Source organism: Martes martes (assembly GCF_963455335.1).
Source record: "Martes martes genome assembly, chromosome: 18".
Classification (NCBI taxonomy): Eukaryota; Metazoa; Chordata; class Mammalia; order Carnivora; family Mustelidae; genus Martes; species Martes martes.
Window position 1 is genome coordinate 12,385,939 of NC_137906.1, and position 23,539 is coordinate 12,409,477.

At 53.8% G+C, this 23,539-nt stretch overlaps 1 protein-coding gene across 2 annotated transcripts in view; it reads right to left on the minus strand.

The window, feature by feature from the left end:
• Positions 1–3,191: 3,191 nt before the first annotated feature.
• The window catches only part of SDK1 (sidekick cell adhesion molecule 1), an 865,094-nt gene continuing 844,746 nt past the window's right edge, over positions 3,192–23,539 (minus strand). For both annotated transcript variants that reach the window (XM_080830507.1, XM_080830508.1), the window contains exons 41-45: positions 22,657–22,821; positions 19,631–19,768; positions 16,799–16,919; positions 16,200–16,329; positions 3,192–4,475 (exon numbers count right to left, since the gene is read on the minus strand). In XM_080830507.1, the coding sequence (XP_080686633.1) occupies positions 4,224–4,475; positions 16,200–16,329; positions 16,799–16,919; positions 19,631–19,768; positions 22,657–22,821 (806 nt within the window). In that variant the 3' untranslated portion in view covers positions 3,192–4,223. The remainder of the gene's footprint in view (positions 4,476–16,199; positions 16,330–16,798; positions 16,920–19,630; positions 19,769–22,656; positions 22,822–23,539) is intronic.

Consider the following 23,539-nt stretch of genomic DNA (forward strand, 5'->3'; position numbering starts at 1 on the left):
TTTCAAGGTCCTATTTATGGATGGTGGAAATTAGGTGGTCAGTGGAGGCGGGGAAAAGAGAAAAACGAAAACGTTCTTACCTCTGGCTTGTTGATGGCAGAGCTGGCTTCTGGAGCAAGAAGGAAAATTGGAAGGACAGGCTTCGGTGCCCCTGAGACCTGGACCCCTGTGCTCCCTGCAGCCGGCAGCCCTGCCTCTCCCCACGGCCTGTCTGCACATAGGAATCACCTGGGTTGCATTTTTTTCTTTTTTTTTTTCTACTGGACATAATTATAGTTTTATTTCAGCTATTTTTGTTTATACCTGGGTTGCTTTTCAAAAGAGAAGAGGATGTCTGTCCCAGCCCTCAGAGATCCTATCTTTGTTGGTCCGGATGTGCCCGCAGCTCTGGGATTTGCATGCGCTCCCAGTGATTCTGAAACGCACCACGCACGATGGAGAGCTACCCCTGGACGCAAGTGGGGATGTGGGGGAGGGACGGCTCTTCTGGGGGCTCAGGAGGGAGGCCTTGCTGTGGGCCGCATTCCCACCAACCAACGGTAAGTTTGGTAGAGAGCAGTGGAACCTTTGGAGAGCATGGCAGGGGTTGGCCCTACATGGCCAGGTGCCCCTTCACCCCCACCCCACATGTGTCTCTCCAGAAGAGCCTAATCCCTCTGACCTCAGCCCTGCTGTCTGCGCGCACCTGCGTCTCACCAGAAGTGGGGGCTGGAATGGCTGTGCGTGTGGTTCAGGCCCGCACTGGGGTTCATCTTTACAGCCCTAGAATTCATGAGTCATTTCATCGATTCTTGAAGAAAACCACAAGCGAATAAGGAACAAAATGATGTTTTTATTAAAAATCGTACCCATAGCACCTCTCTGTCTTCCTACAAGTTTTTTTTTTTCTTTTTTCTTTTCTTTCTTTTTTTTAAAATGAGATCTGGTTTTCTGCACAATTCCAGAAAACGTTGTCGGGAAAACTCCAGGACTGACCTAAGCTCTGGATAACCCAGAAGGCGATGTTGGGGGTGGTGATGAGGGGTGCCTCCGCGGACTAGCTCAGTTCACGGATGGCTGCAGTGTTTCTGCCTTCCCGACCCTATTCATGCTACAGGGATGCTGCGTTAAGGACAGCCAGCTTGGGATACGCGGATGGATTGCTCATTGGGAGAATAACTACACTGTGTGCCAAGAATTCGTAAAAACTAGAAACCATGCTACGATCCATTACGCAAACACCATGCTTCAGTCCAGTCGTGATCAAGTACAAGCCCAGCATCCAAAGACGTTTACAGAGCGTGCGCACGACCCTTCCTCCTGGCGGTGTGGCCTTGTCCTGCGCTCATGGGGGCACGGGTCCCCACGTTGCCCTAGGCCACACCATCCTCTGCTACGACATTTTATCAGGTACTTCTTAAAAGTATGACAGTGAGAGCAGTGGAGGGGAAGGCTGGGGGAGGAGGGGATCAGTGTGGGCCGGTTTATCCAGGAGGAGGTACGTGAGGCCATGCTGATGTGGTTCACGCCGGCTAGGTGCGGGGACTGCCTGCAGCTGCCCCGCCGCTCACCTGTCTGGGATATCTGGTGCCCAGCGGAGAGGGGCAGCCCCATGCATGCCCAGCCCTGTGTCTCCAACAGAGAGCCCGGCCCCTCCTGGCCGCTTAGCAGGTTCATTCTTGCTCACCTGTCGGAGCAGTCTCCTGGGACCCACCCGAGGGCGTGCATGGGCGGGGCTCAGCTACTGTGGGCCGGAGAGCACCTGGATGACGTCACTAAGGAGGAAGGCCAGCAGCAGACTTTCCCTCTTGTCTTGGTTAAAGAAATGTTGCTTGTTCATGTGAGATATTTTGTTTTTCCTCCGTAAAGGTGAGAGGCCGGGAAGTGATGCTGGTCCAGGCTTGCACTGCTGGGGGAGGCCGAGACCGGACTGGAAACCTCCCTTCCCCCGGTGCAGCCTCTCCCGAGGGCCCAGCTGGAGGGTGGATGCTGACAGTCCATCCGCAGCCTGTGCCACCTCAGTTCCACAAAAAGCAAGTTCAGGGAAGGTAGAGAAAGCTCGGGGAAGAGAAGGAACCTCAAAAAAAAGTGTCATGTCGCAGCAGAAACCCGCAAAGCAAAGAACACAACTCAAACCAAATCGTCCTCATTCCAACACGTCCTAACACTTTCCCCCGTTATTTAAAGCAAAGTCCATATGGCTTAGAGAGCAAAGTGCACGGAAGGCAGGGTTTGTCTGAGTTCTTCCAAGAAGTTCCGCTTGCAGCCTCGAGGTTTCCTGCCCCCTTTCCCGGTGGTGGAGGCGCGGAGAGGAGCGGAGGCTCCGGACCCGAGGGGCGTCCTGTCCAGTGATTCTCACACACAAGTGGCTTTGGGCAGAGCGTCTAGGATTTTTGGTTTAGAATATTTCTGCCTCCACTCAGAAAACGAAGGCAGCAAGGGAGGGAAGGAAAAGGAGGGGATTGAGAGAGAGAGAAAGGAACCTTTGCATACCCTCTAGTTTTCGGAAAAACTGAAAAGGGGCTTTTCACCCAGCACAAAACTCTCCTTGGTCTCCTGGGGCCACAGGCAGCCTCTCTGAAAGCAGAGGCTGCGGTGGAGGTGTAGAAGGAAGACAGTGGAGTAGGCACCATGAGCTCTCCACGTGGCCCGGAGGTGGGCTCCCCCACCCTCAGGGCACCGCAGGTCACCTGGGAGAACGGCACCTGCCTCACTCCCCTGGGCCTCAGGGGTGTCAACAGAATGGCTGGACAGTGTCATGGCCACACTCCTTCTGGTGTGGTGGGGACACCGGGCCGTCCCCGAGCTCTGGGCACACTCGGGCTGGCATTAGCGGCTCTCAGCGTACACCTGGACCTAGGCTCTGGCCTGGAGGGTCGGCCACATTAGACCCCTCTTGCAAGAATAATGTGACGGCTGGGCCGCAACTACAGTTTGGACTCTCGATTTTTCAACATAGTTCATGCTATTTTCATGTAGCTAAAAACGAAAACAAAACAATAGCAAAGGGGGAAAGAAATAAAATGTTTCCAGAAAACCCTTTAAGGCTAGAAGCTGGGCTGGGGTCGGGGGCGGGGACAGCAGCAGCACTGGTGGTCAAGGCAGTGTGCAGTGGGCGGAGCAAGCAGACCCCGGGGGCAGCGCTCGGAGGCAGGCCGGCACCCACCTGCGCAGGAGGTCTGCCGAGGAGGAGCCAAGCTGGGGCCTCGTTTGCTCAGAGCTGTTTTGCTTTATTTGGAGACACTGACGCTTGTCGTCTTTCTCATGTACAAAGCTAAACAATTAATAAAAAGGCACCTGGAGACAGCAGAGACTCATTCATTTCATGTGACATATTTTAAAAAAAGATAAAAAGATTTAAAAAATACTCTGGTTAACAATGCACACGTCTTACACAACAAGCAATTATTCTGCAAGCGCCGTCTGGTTCTCTCTGGGTTAGCGGGGTTGGCCGTGTGCTGTGTTCTCGGGAGGGAGCTAGCTCGCTAAGTGAGGGCCAGCGTGGCGGCTTCCGGCCCCGGGGGTGGTTTCCTGCTCTGCACCGTTGGGTTTAAGGAGAGAAAGGAAGAAAAAGCCCCGGTGTTTCACCACTGCAGTGACACAGGGTGAGACCAACGGAGTCATCGGTGGGTCTGAGGACCCCACCTCGCAATCTCTTGCCCCCTTACCAGGAACCTGGAAGTTGATTCCTTGCCTAGAAACTGCGGAGGGAGAATATTTCAGAGGTGGATGCCATCGGGTGGAAAAGGGCCCAGCCCAGGGCACACTTCACTCTGCGGCCCCAGAAGGCGGCGAGAGCCCAGCTGGTCGGTGTCACCGATGAGGACCCTGGCGTGCGGCTGGTTCTCCGGAGGCACAGGAGGTAGAGAAGAGGAAGGAGCGCCCTGGATGCGGGCAGACAGCTCCCTGGATCCCCGCTCTTCCTCCCCCCGCAGCCTCCCTAGTCAGGCATCGGGATGGAGACACCCGGGGCTGGGGGACTGGGGGGTCTGAGGCCTTCCCGCCATTGCACCGCTGAAATACACCTTCTCGTAAAAAGAAAAGAAAACAAAGAAACCCGCTTCCTGCAGCGATGTTACAAAAAGCCGTTAAAAAAACCTTCCTAATTGAAATCTAGTGTCCACAAGTAGGTAAAATCATCACTTATCAGAATTCTCTTTAAACAAAAGCTTGAGCTCAGTTATTGGAGTTGATTGTCTTAACAAAAGGAGGCTGGGAGGTCCGCCGAGGCCCCGCTGGGGCCGTCACACGAAGGAAGAGAAGCCGGTGAGTGGAGTCCGGGCGCCAGGGCCCGTGGGCGCAAACACGGCACTCTGCGTGGTGACCACTGTGTGCAGGTGCGGCCCCGCCTCGCTGCCCGCCACAGCCTCGTACCTGTGCGGGGCACGGCCGCCCGGGGCCCGCCGCTTCCATGAGTTGTAGTAGGTGGGGTCGCTCATGTAGTGGTTGACGAAGGAGTGCTGGGGGGGTGCGTCCTCGGACTCGGAGTCAGTGCCCTGGGGGGACAATGAGCTGTGAGCAGGCGCATGGGAGAGGAAGGACAGCCATGGGGGGTGGGGGTGGGGTGGGGTGGGGTGGCCTGGAGGCAGGGGGAGGACGGCAACAGGGAAGGCAGTCATGATGGAGCAGGGGGACACAGCCGTGGAGGGAATGGGTGGCCACAGGGGGAGGGGAGTCCCAGGGGAAGCCTGTGGGGGAGTGGCCAGATGCAGCAGGGCTGAGCTGGAAGCAGGGAGTGGCCAGGAGGCAGGACCAGGACTAGCAACCCAAAGTGGAACGGTTTGTGTCAGTTCCCACGCTCTGCCCCTTCCTCCCCCGACTCCCACCCTGCACAGTAGGAGCGCCCGCACCTCCCCAGACTGACAGCTCTCTCCCCGCCCCCTGCTGAGCTCAGCCTCTCCCCGGTGTTCACACAGGGACCATGTGCCATCCCAGCTGCTCCTGAGCCACTGTGTATCTGAGCCTGTCCCAGGAGGGCTCTACATTGCTCTTCCGCCCCAGGACAGGCCAACATAGCCTCCAGGGGGTGCTCTGTGCCCTCCAGGGCAGAAGCCCTGCATGGCGGGGGCGTCGGAAAGGCCCAGGGTCCTCGGCTTGCCCAAGCTTCCGGTGTAGGCTGGCCCAGAGCACGGGGAGCCCACCCTGAGCACACAAGGAGAGGAGCAAGGGGTGTCCTCCAAGGGACACAAATTCCACGCGCTGTCACCTCCATGAAGACCTCTGGGGGAAGGCTGCTGAGGAACGAGGCCCTAGTGAGCCATGAGCTCTCAAGGATGCACCCAGCCCCTGCCTCCCCAGGTCCCAGAGAGACCCGAGCCCTCACCAGTGGTACAGAAGAGCCCGCCCTGGGAAGGCCAGTCTGCCAGGGCTTCACTTCCTTTCTTTTTATAGAATAAATCCAAAGTTTCCATGAAGAACATTTAGTCCACATTGTCTCTATGTCTCTATACCTGAAGCGAAACTCTATCTCATGGTTTCTGGGGGTTAATTTTAAATCACTGGAAGCAATGCCAGCTGGGACAGTGGATGGAGGCCGTTTTCCCAAGACAGTGGAAGCCCGTCCTTTCCCTGCCCCAGAGGTGCTCTGTGGCCCTGGGGGCTTCCTGAACCCCAGGGAGCCCTGCTACCTGCCGGGGTGCAGCCCGCAGTCTGGCCAGGCTCTCTGTCACGGCCCACACCCCTGAAAACACAGGGGGTTCCTCCCTGCCCCACCCGGGATGGAGCAGAGGCCGCAGACACCTCAGATATGCCAAAAATGGGTCCAGAAACATGTGTCTGTCCAGGCTTTCAAGTTCAAGGTGTGGGAACAGGAGCAGGTGGCTGGGTAAAGCCTCTCCCATTCCAAGATGTCCTGGCAGGGCTCTGTCCCTGACACCCGGCATGCCTCCTCCCTGGGCTCCTGTGCCTAGCTCTGACCTTTCCCCTCTCCCCAGAGGGTGTCAGGAGTCCCCCAAGCCTGCCTCAGAATCACCAGGGAAGTTTTGGAGAGTGAAGATTACTGGGTGTGGCTCCTGCTGTCTTGATGGAGAGGGTCTGGGGCAGGGTCCCGGACTGTGCATTTCTTAGAAGCTCTGGGAGGATTCTGATTGGTGGCCAGGCTGGAGGGAGGGCAGGGAAGGGGGAGCGAGCCGACTGCTGGCCTCCATCCTACATGTCATCCATATAGAGACTCATGAAAGCCAGAGAGGGTCCCTTGGTGCCCTGAGCCACTCTCCCCCATCTGATGGGGAGGGCATGGCCTGTGTCACCCACATGCAGGAAGCTCAACCCAGGGACCAATGCTGTTCTCCACCCGAGGAGCCGGCGCTGTGCCTGTGAGCGGGTAAAGTGGGTAGATGTCCCTTTGGACATCAGGGGGAGCTGGAGCCTCCTGGGATTTTCCAGACACAGACTGAAAATCTGGCTCTCGCTGGAACGTTTACAGGAAAGTAACAATAAGTCACAGAGTTGGGACTCCTCAGGACGTGAGACGTAAACTGTTTATGTTTGGACCCAATCAGAGCACGTCTGTGGTCCCTCCGCTTCTCCCCGAGTCGGAGCTCTCGTAAACGCAGGTGTGATGAAGGGCTCCCCGACACATCCCAGGACACGGACGGCGCCCAGCTCCGCCATCAGCAGACAGTGATGGTGGAACAGAGCCAGGATGAGCTGCATTTTAGCAGCCGCTGTGCATACCGAGTGACACCCCCGTCCAGTCTCTGACACTGCACAGTGGCTGTGAGCTGGGGATTTTTATTCCTATTTTAGGGATGAAGAGAGAGGCTCAGAGAGCAGTCATGCTGCCGGTGTCCCAGGCCCGGTGGGAGCCACCCAGGAACTGGCTGTCCGCTCCAGCCTCTCCTTCGTGTGACAACCCCCCGCCGGTCAGTCCCAGACCCACCGTGCTCTGCAAACCAAAGGCTGTTTTTGTAACTCACCCCAAGCCTGACCTGCGTGGGGCTAGTTTGGCAGCTAACCCCGAGCTGAACTAATGTGAAAATGTGTAGTGTGAACAGTGTTTGGTTTTGCTGCAGGAATGCTAATGGGTTTGATCGGTGATGCTGCCCAATCCTGCCAGGGCTGTGACCTAATGTCTCATGCATTCCCACACCCGAAAAACACGGAATTCTTCAGTGGATCTGGCCTCAGGAGTTGCAGATAAGAGATGTGACACTTGTGACTCCGGTAGCTGAGGTTTGTTCTTCCTCTGTTTTCCGGAGACCTTGAGGGGCTTTGAGGCCAAGCTCGGTGTACATCGAGATGGACAGGAACAAGGACAAAGGTCACCTGAAGGATCAGGTGGCAGCTACGTTATCGGCCCCTGAGCTGGGTTTGTCCCTTCTTCACCCGTCTCGGCTGTAAGTTTTGCAAGTTCAGGAGCAAAGAGCTCACGTGGAGATGCGTCGGGGGCAGCCCCCTCTTGAGAAAGGCCCAGAACACTCAAGATGTGGACTGCAGGTCCCACAAACTGGGGTCAGGGAGTCATGGTTGGCTGAAAACCGAACGTAAGGTTGAAGACTTTCACCCTCTTCACGCTGTACCCTCTGGTGCTCGGAGGCTTCCCCACGAACCTCCATCCCAACCACTAAGGATACGCGTGAGCAAGAATGTGAGAAGGAGCAGCTGGATTCAATCTCCTCAATTTGTATCTGAAAGGACCGAGACCCACACAAGCATGTGACCTTCTCCAGGTCATACCGACCGGCGACGGAGACAGGCTGACCCAGCGCTGGTATCACAGCCGAAGGTGGCAGAAACGAAACCTCTTTCGAAACACGCTGGACACCTTCCAGGACAGCTGTATAAAGGGTCAGGTCTCTGACTGGAGGAAATGGCCACACGCAGGAGTCCGCTGCAGCCCTGTCCAACACTTGCTTCTCCCCTGTCTTGTGACCCCTGCCCACTCCTCTTGCCGCTGTTGGGTCATGGAGAAGCCCGGCTCGCAGTCGCCAGGAGGGCAGGTCTAGAAGGAACCCCCGCATCCTTGCAGGAGGCAGCCTTTCCACGGGCACGTCCAGCCCGGATGCGGGACGTGTCCCACCCCCACATGCCTGTTTATGTGATGAACTATACAGTCTCACCGGAGAAGGCTCAGAAGCTTTATCATTATATGTTTTCTCAAGCACAGACCTCAAAGTCCTATGGAATGGAGAGAGGGGTCTGTGACAGATGCGGGTGCTGAGAGGAGGCCCCAGCAGGAGACAGTCCCGTGGTTGTCTGACTCACAGTGATGTCCCAGTGTATGTGTCTGGGCTTTGACCTTCCCAAATGAACTTCAGAAAGTGATCCTTCTCTGCCTGTCCTTGTCCATGGGCTGAATGGCCTGCCCCTCATTAAACAATGATTGGTTCATGGGCATGTATGCGATTTAAGCTGAGCCAATCAGAATCATCCCTGGGACTCTGCAGGGCATGGGGAAGGGCAGAGTTTTTTAGGTGGCAAAGCTGGGCGCTGGCTGTGCGCCCTGAGTGGGCAGGGCCCAGAGACCCGGCCAAGAGCCCCTGTGAGAGGAGAAGACCATCCTGCAGAAAGACCGGAGAGACAGGAGCCTGAGAGTAGAGGGTCATGACACGTTAAGTCCAGTCTCCAGGCTCCTGCTCCACCCTCGGCATCACCTCCATGAGAGAGCCCCGAATCCAAATGCCACCCTCCCTCCTCTGCCTGCTCTGTTTATTGTTTATAACATTATTATTTTTTTTTAATGGGGATGTATTTTAGTGAGTTAGAATTATCGACAAAAAGGCAATGCTGCAGGGTCCTTTTTTTTTTTTTTTTTTTTTTAAGTTTCCTGTGCGATACGAAGTAGTGATGTGTGTTGGTTTCCCAGGAAACCAGAGAAGGACAGCAGGTGATTGGATGTGGTGGCAGTTTCTAAAGGTGCACAGATGCCTGGCAAACGGCTAACAGAGATAAGCTCGACACTTTCGGCATTATATATGCAAGATGAAAGAGTCAAATATTATTAGGGAATTAATTAGGTATGAGGGGGTTGGTCGAAGTTGGTTGGAGCAGGAGAGGTTTTGAAAACTGTTTATTTGGATTTTGAAAACAGTTTTTCTCATGCGATTTGAAGAGTAGTCCTGCTATGCAGTTGTGTGAAAACCCGGTGACAGATCTCTTATTCCCAACCGGAGAAAGATAAGGAACCACAGCAGGTGTCCTGAGACACCGAGTGCCTGACTCAGAGCCGCTCCGATCAGACAGGTCCTGGGGCTCCTGTGAGCCCGTTTGCAGAATGTCCCCTTTAAGCAATAATCCTGCAAATGGGTCAAAAGATACCCCGTGGAGAAAGGGACAGCATCACTAGCTTCTTAGTGAAATACTAGCTTCACAGAAGAGAACTTCTAGCCAGGACCTCGTGGGGTTTCTGCCTCCTTCCTTCCTGGGGCTCTGCAGAGGAGGGTGGGGAGGAGGGGGAAGGCATTAAACTCTTGATGAAGCCCAGGGCCCAGAATGTGCCTTACTCTTCATGCCTGACATCTCAGCGTGCAGTTGATTCAAACCTAGAAGCTGCCTCCGGTAGAGAGGATTACGATCTGAAATCTAAACCCAGTCCTAGTTGAGATAGGTGCCCACTCCTGGGTCATTCTCTCTGGGACCGTTGCTGATCTCTCTGAGGGCTCCGTCTACAGTTCCATACTTTGACTCTGTTTCTCTGAATTTGGGGTTAAGGGGCCAGGCCAGAAGTCATCATTGCCAGATTTAGGAAGATTGTGCTTCTCCCCTCTGAATATCAGGACCATCAGTTATGAATGGAAAAGGTGTTTCCAGAATGGCTGGAGAGGAGCTAGCAGATTCTCTTCCTGGTGGGAGAATGATTTAACTGAGCAAAGCTATTTTAGAAGCAGGCATTTAAATTCTCTGGAAATAGTGGTGAGGACATATAGCAAATGGAGAGAGAGTTTTATTCCTGAAAAATCTAAATTTCTCTAAGAATAGCAAGAGTCGGAGGCACTGAAAGGTGACCCGCATCAACGACCCACCCGTGACCCCCAGCTCAGTGTGACGGAAGCTCTATCCCAGGCAGGTATGGCTGAGAGAACTGGGTTCCCTTGCTCACCCTGTCTTCACCCGTAGGCTGGATGCCCTACATCACTTGTGGTGGGCTGGGAATACTGACCCCCAGATGCCCCTACCTTGGCTAGCTTGTAGGGAAGATGATGGACACTGGGAGGGGTGAGCTCAGAAGCCCAGGGACTACCGTGTCCACCCAGTGCACTGCTTACATAGTAGGTAGGTCACTATGGGAGAGGAGGGCCACCGTCCCCACCCCCAGCTTTGGTGCTGTGACATGGAAGAGGACACAGGGGAGAGAGACAGTCCATTAGAACTGAGAGCTCTGGAGCTCTCCTTAGGGGAAAGGCTTTGTTTGGAACAGAGCATGCCTAAGGGCATTGCTGAAAACAGCAGGGTCCTTTGGGATGAGAAATTAAGAGGAAGCTGGTAGTTCCATGATTGTAAAAAGTGAGGCAATCAATCAGCCAGAAGTTTAACAGAGAGGACCAGGGAAAGAGAGACAGCTCAGGAGAGCCCTCTTCGGATCAGAGCAAAATTCAGATTGACAACATCTTGCCCCTACAAAAGGGCTGTACTTTAACTGGTGCAAGCTATGGAGTAACAGAGAGCCCGGGGGGATTGTGAAAAGTAATACAGCCAGCCAGTGGCAGAGATTAAGAGCTGGGTGTGATACCAACAGGGACGGACCATTCAGAATCTTAATGGGAGTAAAAAAAAGAGACAGAGAAAGCCTGGCTGAGACCATCGTCATCCCTGGTATTCAGGGGGCCTGAATGCATCCCTAAGGTTGTTCCTTCTCAGGAGTGGCATCAGAGTCCACACTGTGGAGGAACCAGATTTCCAAAGAACTAGTCCAGCCCAGTCACTAAATAAGAAACAAACAAATAAGCAAACAACAAAACAGTCCTTGGGGTGGAGGCTATCAGTATTTGGAGTTGGCACAACATATTAGCTAAAATGACTAATAAAAAAAAAACAAAATAGGATAGAGCGTGCCATACATGGGACAAAAAGCAGGCAGCCTCCAAGGCTCCAAATGTTGGCAGACATAAGACTCTGAAAGCAACTATTATGATATATTCACAGAACCAAAGGAAGCTATGTTTAAAGAATGAAAGTAAGATGACACTATTGCACCAAGCAGAGAATATCAATAGGGATAGAAATATTTAAAAAGAGCCAAATGAGAAGTTTTGGCATTGAAAAATACAATAGCCAAGATGAACAATTCATCAGAGGGGCCCCATGGTACATTGGGTCTGGTCGAGGAAAGAATCAGGGCACATGGAGATATCGACAGAGGTTATGCAATCTGAAACACAGAGAAGAAAGAATGAACATGTACAAGAAAGAATGATGACAGAAGAAGAGAGAATCTGATAAGTGTATAGAGCACCAGTATGTGAGATCGTCACGGCAGCACCAGGATGAGCGGAGAAAGAAAGAGGCAGAAAAAACAGGGGAAGAAATGACTTAAAGCTTTCCAGATTTGATCAAAAGCATTAATTCACACACCCAGAAAGTTCCATAAACACCCAGTAAGATAAATGGAACCAAGTCCACATCCACCCACCTCAGAGTCAAAAACACAAAGACATAAACTCTTGAAATCATGGGCAAGGGAACTCATGTAATGTTAAGAGTTGGCTTCTAATCAGAAAAAAGCTGGGGGACAGAAGGCAATGGGACAACGTAGTCAAAGTGTTGAATAAAAACTGCCAACCAAGATTCTTCTGTTCAGCAGAACTACTTTCAAAAATGAAGGTGAAATAAAGACATTCTGAGATAAACAGAAACATGAAAATTCATTGCTAGCCAACTCGCCTTACAGGAGATATGGAAGGAAGACTGTCAGGTTGCAAACCAGTGATACAGACAGAAATCCAAATTCACACAAAAAGACAGAAAGTATCAACAAAGCTGATCACACATGGGTGATAAAAGACAGTATGATTGCACATGTCTTCTCCTTTCTTCTCTTGCCTGAGTTAAAAAGCGATAGCATAAAACAGTATGTATATGATTGTATTATTGGGGCTATAATGTATAGAAATGTAACATATTTAACAATAACAGCACAAAGGAGAAGGTGAAGTAATGGCACACAGTGGTGACTTGGACCCACAAAAGAAATGAAGAGGACCAGAAAAAGTACATAAGCAGGAAACACGGTAAACTCCAGAAATAGACTTGCTCTCCCTTCCTCTTTCAACTTCTTTAAAAGACATATAGTTCTATAAAGTAGTAACTACAAAAAATGTATTCTTGAGTTTGTAACAGTACAGATATACAGACATAAGATGTATAATAATAGCACAGAAAGGGGCAGAGGCCATAGAACTGTATGGGAATAAAGTTTCTATATGTCAGTGAGGTTTAGTATAAGCCTTTTCTTTAAAGATTGATTTAATTATGTGTGTGTCTGTGTGTGTGGGTGAGAGAGAGAGGGAGAGGGAGAGAGAGAGAGAGGGAGTATGTGTGCATGAGGGGATCGGGGGCAGAGGAAAGAATCTCAAGCAGACTCCCTGTTGAGCACAGAGCCTGATGTGGGGCTCGATCCCAGGACCTGAGATCATGACCTAAGCTGAAATCAAGAGTCAGAGGCTAAACCAACTGAGCCACCCAGTTGCCCCCAGTATAAATCTTAAGTAAATGTTGGTACTAGAGCAACCACTAACAAAAGTAACTGAAAAAAAATACAGTAGAAGCAAAACCAAGCAAATTAAAATGGTACACTAGAAAATTTTCACTTAAAAAAGAAGAAAGTGGGGGGGGGGGAGAAGAGGACTAAAGATGTGAGATCTATAAAAGACAAACATCCAAAGGACAGATGTAAATTCTACCTTTGCCATAATTACATTAAATGTGAATGGATTAAAGAATCCATTCAAAAGGCAGAGATTAGCAGAACAAAACTGATAGGCACCCAGCTACATGCTGTCTGTAAGAGATACATTTTAGATTCAAAGATACAAACATGTTGAAAGTAAAAGAATGGCAATGATACACCATGTCAACAGTAACCAAAAGAAAACCCTAGTGATTGAGTAGTATCAGACAAAATAATCTTGAAGACAAAATTGTTACCAGAGACAAAGAGGAACACACTAATATTAATGAAAGGCTCAATCCGTCTAGGAGACATAGCTATCATAAACATATATCCACCCAAAGACAGAGCACCAAAATTAAACGGACTGAACTGGAGTAAGAAATAGATAATTCAACAATAATAGTTGGAGACTTCAATACATCAGCGGACGGCAGAAGATCAAAAACCTAGGTGGCTTCCATAATACTGTGAATCAGTCAGACCCCACAGACATGTAAGGAGCACTCTGCACGTTCATAGAAAAACATGCTCTTTTCAAGTGCATATGGAACATTCTTCCAGCACAGACCATAAAACAAGACACAATAAATTTTAAAGGATAGAAATTATACAAAGCATGTTCCTGGGCCATAGTGGAAGAAAATTAAAAAATCAATAATAGAATGACATTTGGGAAATTCACAAATATGAGGAAATCGCAAACACTCTCCTAAATAACCCATGTTCCAAATGGGTGAATTGTGCGGTATGTGAATTCCATCTCGATCAAGCTGTTTAATAAATGTGGCTTGAACCAAGCTCTACCATCTGAGCTGGCACTTCTGAGATGATGAACGTCCCCAGGTCCCTCTGTTGGGATTCCGTGAACGTTTAGTGCCTACAAATCTCCCAAATGCATTAGGTTCAAAGATAGGACCTAGCAAGATGATAAAGTGAAGAATTCTGGAAGAAAGATGGGCCTCCCTGTATCTACCTGAGCACCCGGGGGACAGACAGAAGCCAGGCATGGAAATTCTCAGCTGGAGGTGACTGTCAGAGCTTTCCAGGGGCCTGGACCCCCAGATCCTAGCTGAAATTCTGCACGTACATAGAGAGAGTGTCTACACCTCTCATAGGGTGTCTGATAGAGGCCTTGACCCAAAAACCAGTAGGAACCATGAGCGGCATCTGTGGGAACTTTAAAAGGAACCCCTTCCTCCTGGCACAGGGCTTGAGCTCAGCCACAGTCCTAGAGCTAGGACAACTTGATTCTGTGCAGCAGGTCTGCGGGGAGGGATGGAACTGGGAACCTGGCACTCAGATCTGCCTCCCAAGCCCCCTACCCCCATCCCCCATCAGTGCATATCCAGGAAAGACATAAAAGCTTCCGTAAGCTTTGGGTTTGTCCTCTTATTATAGGAGGATCACGATAACCTCCTTGCGGGATTTAGTGTGAATTCCATGCCCCTCTCTCTGACCCCTGTCCTCCTCCCCTCTTCCCTCCCTACCCCCATCACCTTCCCTCCTCCACCCTCGGTGCCTGTGTGTGTTTGCATGTAGGAATCCGCACATATATGTACACGTGTGTATGCATGTGTGTCTATGCCGAGCTCATTTAACAATCCTCCATAAAAAGCAGCTGAATTTGCATCTCAATACACCCTGCAGACTGAATGCGGCCCATCCACCCATTTTGAGAATGCTTTCACCAACAGAGAGTTCAGAATTCATGCATCCAACCCAGGCTGCTGACCTGGGGGTGCTGAGCTGGAGGGGATGGTGGAGGCGGGGCTCAGATGACCTCATGCTCAGTCCAGTCGGCTGGCCAACGGAGAGAATCGGTCTACGTCATGGGGTGGCGTGAGCATGGGCTGAGTGTGCCTGGCCCATGGCAGGTGCTCCGTAGTGCTTGGCCTCTGTTGGCCCGTCACGAGCTCGGCCTGCAGGGCTAACTCAGGAGGGCTGTGAGTCCCGTCTGTGGGGCCGGCAAGCTCTCAACAGCCATGGCCCCTGGGAATTATGGACAGACCCCGGGCAGGAGCCCTGCGAGCGCGTGTCTAATTACTGCCACAGACGGTGTCTGCTGGAAGGCCGTCCTCTCCTTCCCAACGTGTGGCTTTTGATGGAAGCAGCTAGAACAGCTCCAGAACAGCTGCTCTTTCCTTATCACAAAGCGGCAGCTCATTTTTGCCACATTTCACTTGACAGCCCCTTGATTTCAGACAAATGTACCTTTCCGAACCTCTGTGGTGCTGCTTGCTGTTTTCCCCACGCCCGAGGCTACGGGACAGACAGGGTGCCCGGCATCCTTCGGAAACAGAAAGCCCGAAGCAAGCGGGCGCGGTGTCACACGACACCCACCCTGTGCCCCGTCTCACCTGGACTTCATATACAGAGCACAATTTAAGAGAAGCCATTTTATTGAGGCTCGGGGCTTAATAAGGCCTGAATTCAGGTCCAAATGAAGGTGAGACTTATTTTAGATTAAATATTGATTTAGCGTATGAATGCCAAGAGGTAGGGCAGGCCTACGTGTCCAGCAAATGGCTTGGTGATTTTCCTCTCTCTCAAGACTTGGCATATGAGAAATAAAAGAGCTTAGGTTAGGGACTGATGGAGGACCACCTCCCTACGGCCGTATAGCTGGTTTTGCTCCTAAATGTGAGGCACGGAGGCCGCACCCTCGGGGTGGGGGGGAGGGCATGCTCCAGGGGCTGGGGGTGGGGGGGCTGAGCCCCTGCGGGAGCCTCCCACCGCTGCCCCTGGATGACATCCTCCCCTGCCTGCTCGCTGATGGAGGCCTTGTCCCCGGGCGAGCTCAGCTCTGCACATGAACACTCAGGGGCCCAGAAGGCCTCACATATAGGCAGGCCTGTGGGTCCCGGGCAGGGGACGCACCTTGGGGGCAAGATCTCCCACGTCCATCTGCTCAGTGAGGATGGGGACAAGTCAGAGCTTCCCAGAGCCTCTCATGGTCCCAGAATGGTAGTGGCTAAGTCCTGCTTCAGCACAAGGCAGGGCAGGTGGGAGGGGAAGGGCTGCCAGGGTCGGGGTCCCAGGTTTGGTGGGTTTTGCAGGCTCAGGCTGCCCACCCCTCCAGCTGGGGTCTATAGGCCAGGTTCTACGGTCACCACCAGAAAACACGCTTTATTTCCTGAAGTCACATGGAAAGTGAGCTCTGGGATCAGAAGCCACTTCGGTGAGGTATTAATCTGAGAGCTGGCCCAGCACCTGTGACCTCAGGCCCAAAGGGGCTGAAGCGTGGACTTTCCTCATCTATAAAAGGGAGTCACTTGCCACCTGCCCTGTTGGCTCCTGTGGCTTTGAGACGCAGATGGGACCCAAGGGGCAGCGCCTCGGGAAGGCAGAGCGCTCCTCACAGAGGCAGGGGACGGCGGCTGCAAGCACTGACCTCGGATTCCGAAGCATCCACCGACTTCTCCTTAAGGTTGGCGCTCTCGGTCAGCACGGCTCCGTTGTACTTGTTGCAGATGTCCTCGTCTGAGTAGTGCAGCCCGCCGGGGCTGGGCCGGGGCGGGGACCTAGGACAGGAATGGGGCCGTGAGGGACGGATACAGGCTCAGGGTAGCTCTGGGCCGCGGATACCTTCCCCGGGGGCCTCCTGACCCGCCCTGTGGCCGCCGTCACGTCAGTGAGAGGACATCCTTGCTGGCGATCAGTCCACCACAGTGTTGCGTGACAGTGTGTGAAGCAGGACTTCGCTAATCGCACGTGCACAGCCGGCCCCCTAGAGGGCCAGCCGGGGGCTGGGGGTTCCCGAACTCAGTCCCCTCCTGCCTGAGATCTGCCTGCTTTTTGTAGTTGCAGAGAAGGTAGGATGCTTCTTGCCCCCTTCCCTTCCTGCCCCCTTCCCGACACTGCCCTGCTGGGGTTGGGTGGGTGACCGCGGGCACGGCGGCATGTCTGTGGCCGGCCCCCCACCCCGGCTGGTTCAGGTCTTTGGGCAGATGGGGCACACTGAGGGGGTGGTTAGAGCGACTGCATCCCTACCTGGTCCCATTCTTCTTCGAGAAGGTGTTCTTGACATTGAGATGACGGCTGTTGAGCTCCAAGGCAGCAAACCCTCCGTTGTCCAGGGTCACGGTCTCCTCCATGTTGGAGATGCTCTTACCTGCAGCAGGAACGAGAGAATGGGTTCAGAGGTTCCAGGAAAGAGCCCAGCCCCAGCCGGTCAGCCTATGGGTGTTCACTGAGTTCCGGCCGGAAGCAGAACCCAGACCCGGGCTTGGGCTCACAAGACAGTCGGAGGCGCACTGGGGAGGAAGCCGCATGCTAAGGATGATGCTGGGGCATTTCCGTGTTTATTTTGCCCGACACCAAAGAGCTGAACTGATATTCTTACCAGTATCTGACTAAAGAGTTTCCAGAATGCATCATATTTTTTTTAAAAAGCAGGGAAATTAAATATTGAACACATTTCAAAATAAAAAAAACTCACAACCACATAACAACAAAATCTCAGGAGAAAGTAGATTTACAAGGGGCGACCGTGGAGGTAGTGGACAGGGTGTCTTTGGGATGGTGAAAATGTTCTAGAGTTGGCTGTGGTGATGACTGCAGACATCTGTCGGTATACTAAAAGCCACTCAAAACCCATAAATTTATAAATACGTATGGAAACATATTTTAAAACATGTCAGGAGATCAGATGAATAACAGTGTAGTTGTGAGAAACCAAAGGGACTGAAAGGTTTCCAATGGCTTTCCGTCCTCGGGGCCGTCCCTGTACTGGGAACTGGGAGAATCTTCCAGACCTCCTCCTCTGCTCCCAGAGGCCCACAGAGCCCCCGCTGGAGCGCATTTTTGACACACGGGCTTGTTCCTTACTGTCTGCCTTCTATCTTCCCCGGCTGGACCACAGCTCCTGGATGTGGGGATCTCTCCCATTTATCTCCCACTGTCCTCCAGAAGGACTCCAGATTCCCTAAAACCCCATGGTGCCCTCTCTTCTGTGAACCCAGCGCCCCTGGATGGGCCCAGATGCTTGAGGTGTGCGCAGCAGAGGAAGCCGACAGAACACAGGCGGAGGGAGGATGGAGAGGCTGGCCAGCGGGATGTGGGCTGATGAGAGGGTGAGCAGGAGAAAACCGCTCTCAGAAAGGAAGTCCCATGAGAAGAGGGTTGTGAGGGGAGCAAGTGGGAGGGGGCCGGGCCATAATTGCAAAGGTCTGGGTTCTGCATGGCTCCTGGCAGCAAGGCAGACACTCCAGTAGAGGAGTAGGATTTCTTTTTTTTTTTTTTTCCCAGGCTTCAATTATGATGTTAAATTAATACTCCAGGGTGAGGCTGAGTATCAGAAGCTGCAGGTCAGATCTGTCTTTTCAGGCCGGTTTTCCAGATGCAGAAGGAGAATGAAAAGCGGGGAGATTTTCTATGCGCCAGACGCAGGGTTCTGTAATAGCATTAACTCAGTAAAATGACATGCCATTCATACATAGTAAATCCCATAGGAATAAAGTCTGATTTACGAACACTTGTTAGAAGTGAATTTATACAGAAAAAAATAAATCCTTTCTTGGAGGAATGAATTGCTTAACGTTAGGAAAGCAAATGGCGAAGCTCCTGGTTCTTTTAACCCTTCAGGAGCAGTGAGGGATGGTGCAGGGGGGCAGGGGCCGAGGGGAGCCATTCCACCCAGTCGCTCAGCCCCCTAGGGGCTCAGGTGCCCACTCGTCTGTGGGAGGACCCCATCAGGGATCCAACTTCCTAAGAAGCAAAGACAGACGGGTCCAGCCATGGGACCCGTCCTCCGCTGTGGTGATGTCACAGAGCTGGTCCCATGCATGGCCCAGCTACAGCTGTGTGTGTGTTGGGGGGGGGGAACACACTGCCATCCAGAGCCCAGTCACAGTCTGCTGGTGCAAAGAACAGGTCTCACAGATGATTATGAGAGTTTTTAAAAAACTGAGGAGAGCAGAATGCACGGAGTGTACTAATCTTAAGCCTCCGGTTGCTGGCGTGTGTTACGTGTAGAACTACCATCCACATAGAGAGTCAGAGCAGAGCACTCTCGGAACCCTGAGGGGTTCCCTCACGGCCCTTCTCTATTGATACTTCTCTGCCAGACAACCAGTGTTCTGTCTTCTAGAAACTTCCACTCGTTTGCATTGTTCCTGACCTTCCCATAAATGGGTCCAGTTTTGCCATGTTCCAGCTTTGCCCCATATTCATTTGTCCATTTCTCTGATTGGGGGTGGCTCATGAAGCAACAAACACTTATTAAGCACCTACTATATGCCAGGCATGGAGCTTATGCCGGGGAAGCAAAGGTGAGCTGGGCGTCAGAGGGCTTAGAGCTGTAATGTGGGACGTAAGGTAAGGTACACGCTCTGTTGGTCTATGGCTGCACCCTGTTGTGTGTTTCCACACGTGGCTCCAGGAACCACACCAGCATTTCTGAGACACGCCTGGGCTCACTGTGCTCATGATACTGAGAGGTACGGTGAGTCACCTGTTTGATGCTCTCTGTGTCATATTAAAAAATCCTGTTGTGTTTGGGCAATGGTGCGGGTGAGGGAACAGACTCAGGGAGTCCCAACCACCCACGAGATGGAGGATCCGAGACACACGGCTCACTGGTGGGTGGAGCCTGGATGTGAACCTGGGCCTCAAGGGTCAAGGGCGCTTGCTTGCTGCCCAGAGCTGCCTCCCAGAGGAAATTCGAGGCCCGCCCTTGGTCACCCAGAGGCAGACAAAACCCAAAGCCCGGATCACGGGTTGAAGCAGAGAAGATGTGGACATTTTGGCTCCTGAGTGCACGGGCCCTTCTAGAGGAGGGGTGGGGGGCGGGGTGGGGGTGGGAGGGGAAGGCAGACGCCCCACCTGTGCTGCAGCTCCTGTATCTCCGGTTCTGTCCGTGCAAGACCAGGGCAAACACCAGCAGCAGGATGACGATCAGGCTGGAAAGTGCCATCACCAGCAGGAACCACCACTCCTGGTAGAACGGGGTTTCCACTTGAGCTGAGGGGCACAGGAACACACGGTCACACGGAATGGACACTGTTGCCACCTGTTCGCGGCCCAGGGCTGGGGAGGAAGGCAGTTGAGGGAAGATGAACCCTGCCCCGCGCTGGGGTGGGCTGGGGCGGCCGATGGGCCGGTTTCCCAGACACGAGCTCCTGGGCTGCTGCTCCTTCTCTGTGGGAACCGGCTGGGGCCCCTCGGGCACCCTTGCCGCCCTGTCCCAGAGCTCACCCTGTCCTTGCCCGTCCACACCATGCTTCGCGCCATGTCCCCTGATTTTATCTGCTTATGGATGTTGTCCGGGGGAAAGGGAGGAAGGACCAGCGTGCCTGGATGTCTCTGATCCTCAGTGCTCAGGCTTCCCTCCCAGATGGCCCCTGGGGCCCCTTACCCGCTCCACCACGGCCGCCAACCATAGCCCCTCCTGGTGGCTTCCCCTCTTCCTGACATCCCCCCCCAACCACTCTGCCGCACACTGTCACCAGAGAGATCTTCCTCGATGGAAACAAATCGTCCCTTTCTGAAAGTCTTCAGTGTGGCCCACATGAGCCTCGGGGCTCAGTCCAAGCCCGTGAGCCCCATGAGCGGACTCCTGCTCGCTCCCATCTAAGGCCGGATCCCGTCCACACCTGCACGAACACTGCTGATCGCGAGCCCTCCCTGCAGGCCTCTGCCACCACGGGACTCCCCAAGGCCTGCGCTGTGCTGTATTTCCTGCCTCCCGCAAAACTGAGCAGAACCGCTGGCCCCCATCTTGGGAAACATTTTTTGAGAAACAAATAGTTTCACTTAAAAGTTGCTTTGAAGGAGGACACCCTTCCTGCTCATGTTTTATTCTGTTTACTAAGAACAGAGAAATGGGACTTGCTGCTTGGGAGATGCCGGATGGCCCTGGGGTCCCGCTGGTGCCTTCCACACGCCCCCTGCAGGGGAGCTGGCTGGGAGGCACCAGGTCCGACAGAATAGGAAGCCACGGTCCACCTCCCAGCTGCTGAAGCCCCCAGAAGAAACTTCTGCCTTACGTTAAATCTCTCACCGGTTGATTAAAGACTGTGCACACTGGGGACAAGACGGGGAGCTGCCTTTGGGTAATGCAATGGCGCAGGGCGTCCTGGGAGACGGCAGCATTTTGAATCCAAAATATATTAGTGGTTTTCAGGCTGCACATTAGTTCCTCTGTATAATGAGCCAACAAATTCCAAAAGACCACCCAGGTGGGTGTGGAAAAGAAAGGCCTGGGTGCCCGCAGGACCCTACGCCCGGCCCCTGGGACAGGACCCCACAGATCTGCGGTCAGGGCCGCTGCTCTGAAGGACGGAGGAAGCTGACCACTGTCCTGCTGGCAGCCGCGGCTGGCAAGGGCGTGCAATGGGCTTCAGAGGACAGCCCGGCCGTGGGCTCCATGAACAGAAGGGCGAGGGGCTCGTGTTCTCCTGCAGGAAGGAGCCATTGCCCCTGGCTGCATGCGTGTGCGGCACAAGACTCTGCATTTGGAATTGCTTTACGTGGGTGTTCCACACAGGAACCGAGAGGGGCAAACCTTGACTTGCTCGACTGGGGTGAGGGGTGCCCAGGGTGTCCTTATTCTAGTCTCTCTTCTGGGGGGCATGTTAAATTTTTCATAAGAAAGTGAAGGAAATGAGAAGATTTTGATTTTTCTACGTCTTCTGCTACAGAAGCCCGTGGCGTACTGGGGCTCCTCTTGGCAGACCCTGCCACAAGCTGCGAGGACTCGTGGGCCTGAGCCTGCCCGCAGATACCGTGCTCCCTCCAAGGTCATGACAAAGTGGGACAGAAGGTATTTTCAGTTTAAACAAGAGCAATCAGCATCTTGAACGAATCTAGAGGATGGGGAAGAACAACGTGTTTCTCTTGGTCCCAGGAACACCCCATGTGGTTTCTGGCCTCACCTGCCCCCTTGCCTGTGCCCCACCTGCTCCCTGCCTACTCCCCCCAACTGCACCCCCAGCCTGTCCCCTGCCTGCGGTGGGTTGCCAGCTCCCTTTCTAATCACCTCCGCGCTGCTCCCCGCAATCCCTCTGGCTGCTGGCAGATCAACAGCGGAGCCCCAGGCGCCATCACCACTGGGTTGGAAGGGGTCCCTGCAGGTATGTCCTCCAGGCAACCCCAGGAATGCCAGGTGCAGGCAGGACAGAAGACTCACCATGAGGACTTTGTCTCCGCTGCTCTCTTCCCCTGGGGCCTCACCCCGTGCACCCTTCGCCAGCCAGACACATGCTCCCTCTTCTGAGAAGCCCTTCCTGATTTCCCCGTGTCTGTTATACCCCTTGCCACAGGGCTGGCGAGGGCGGCTAGTCTGTCGTCAGCACCCCAGGAGCTCTGGGGAAAAAACCTTGCCTCTTTCACCCAGAGTGGAGCCTGGGGCTCTTTGTATAGGGCGGTGACTGGCCTGGGGTGCACATGGGCCCCTCAGCTGTCTCAGGGGAGGCCTGGATCAGACACACCTGGGTCGGGTGCTAAGACACCCCAGCCCTCCCCATAGCTGCCAGGACTTTGCCCAAGGTTGTCCAGTAAGGAGCCTTCGGCTGACGGGAGGGGCTGGGGGCTGCCTTCCCCAGGATGGACGGACAGACTGCACAGGGCTTAGCTCAGGCTGACTGCTCTGACTCTGGCCTGGGTATTTGATTAGAAAAAATTAGACAGAAATTCAGACTTGCTTAAACGCAGCGTGGTGAGGACAGTCAGGGGCCCGGTGGCGTCCGCTCCCCCAGTACCGTGTTCTCCAGGCTGGGCCCATGCCTGCTGGTGCCTGCACGGTGCCGGGCGCTGTCCTCTTTCTTTGCTCCATGGCTCCCAGCCATCCCCTCCCCCTCTGAGGGAAGAACTGCACCCAGAGCGTCCCCTGCTTGGACAGGGCTCCCTACCTGACACGGCTGTGGAGGGGCTGCTGGGCTCCCCGTAGCCCGCCTGGTTCACGGCCACCACCCGGAACTCGTAGGTCACTCCCTGCCTGAGCTTGTCCAGGCTGACGGTGTAAGACGTGGCGCCTCGGGGGATGTCCTTCGCGAACACGTCCCAGAGGCCTTCATCTGCAGAGATGACACAAGGGGAGAAGTGAGGGGTGCTCTTCTCTTGCTTCTGATGCAGCACCTGTGCCGCCCTGGGCTCCCGGCCGCCCTCACCAACGGAGCCCCCATGATGTGAGAGCCAGAGGCGGGGTGTGCGGCCAGCCCTCTCCTCGTGCACAGGCTCTGCTGCAGCTGCAGGCTGGGCAGTGGCGTGTTGCTGAACGTTCTCCCTGCAGTCGGATCCAATCGGATCCCATCAGACTCCAGGCCTCCCTCTGGTTTCTGACTTAGGTCATCTTCCGTTGAGGATTTCTGGCTCCCTTCTGGCTGGTCGTGGTCCCTCCCAGCCCCAGGATCCCGCCTCCCTGGCCCGACTGCCCATCAGTCGCCTGCCATCCCGCACACCCCAGCCAGGGTTCTGGGTTCTTTGGAGCACCTGCCACCCCCGTCCTAACTGGAGATGACAATCCCACCAGAGGCCCACAGAGAAAACTACACGACAGTGTCTTTACCAGCCAGCTGTGAGCACGGTGAGGTCGTGGGCAGACATGTCACCGGCTCACTGGGAGGAAAGGCGCTCAGGACAACCAGCACGGAGATACGGAGGGTCAGGGGCTGCCCTTGTTCACCCTCGGGACTCTGCCCTGCCTCTGCACACCAAACTCCCTGAGAGGTGCCCTCCACTTTGTTCGTCCGTTGGACTGGCTGCAGCATCTGACCTGCCCAGACCCCAGCTCGC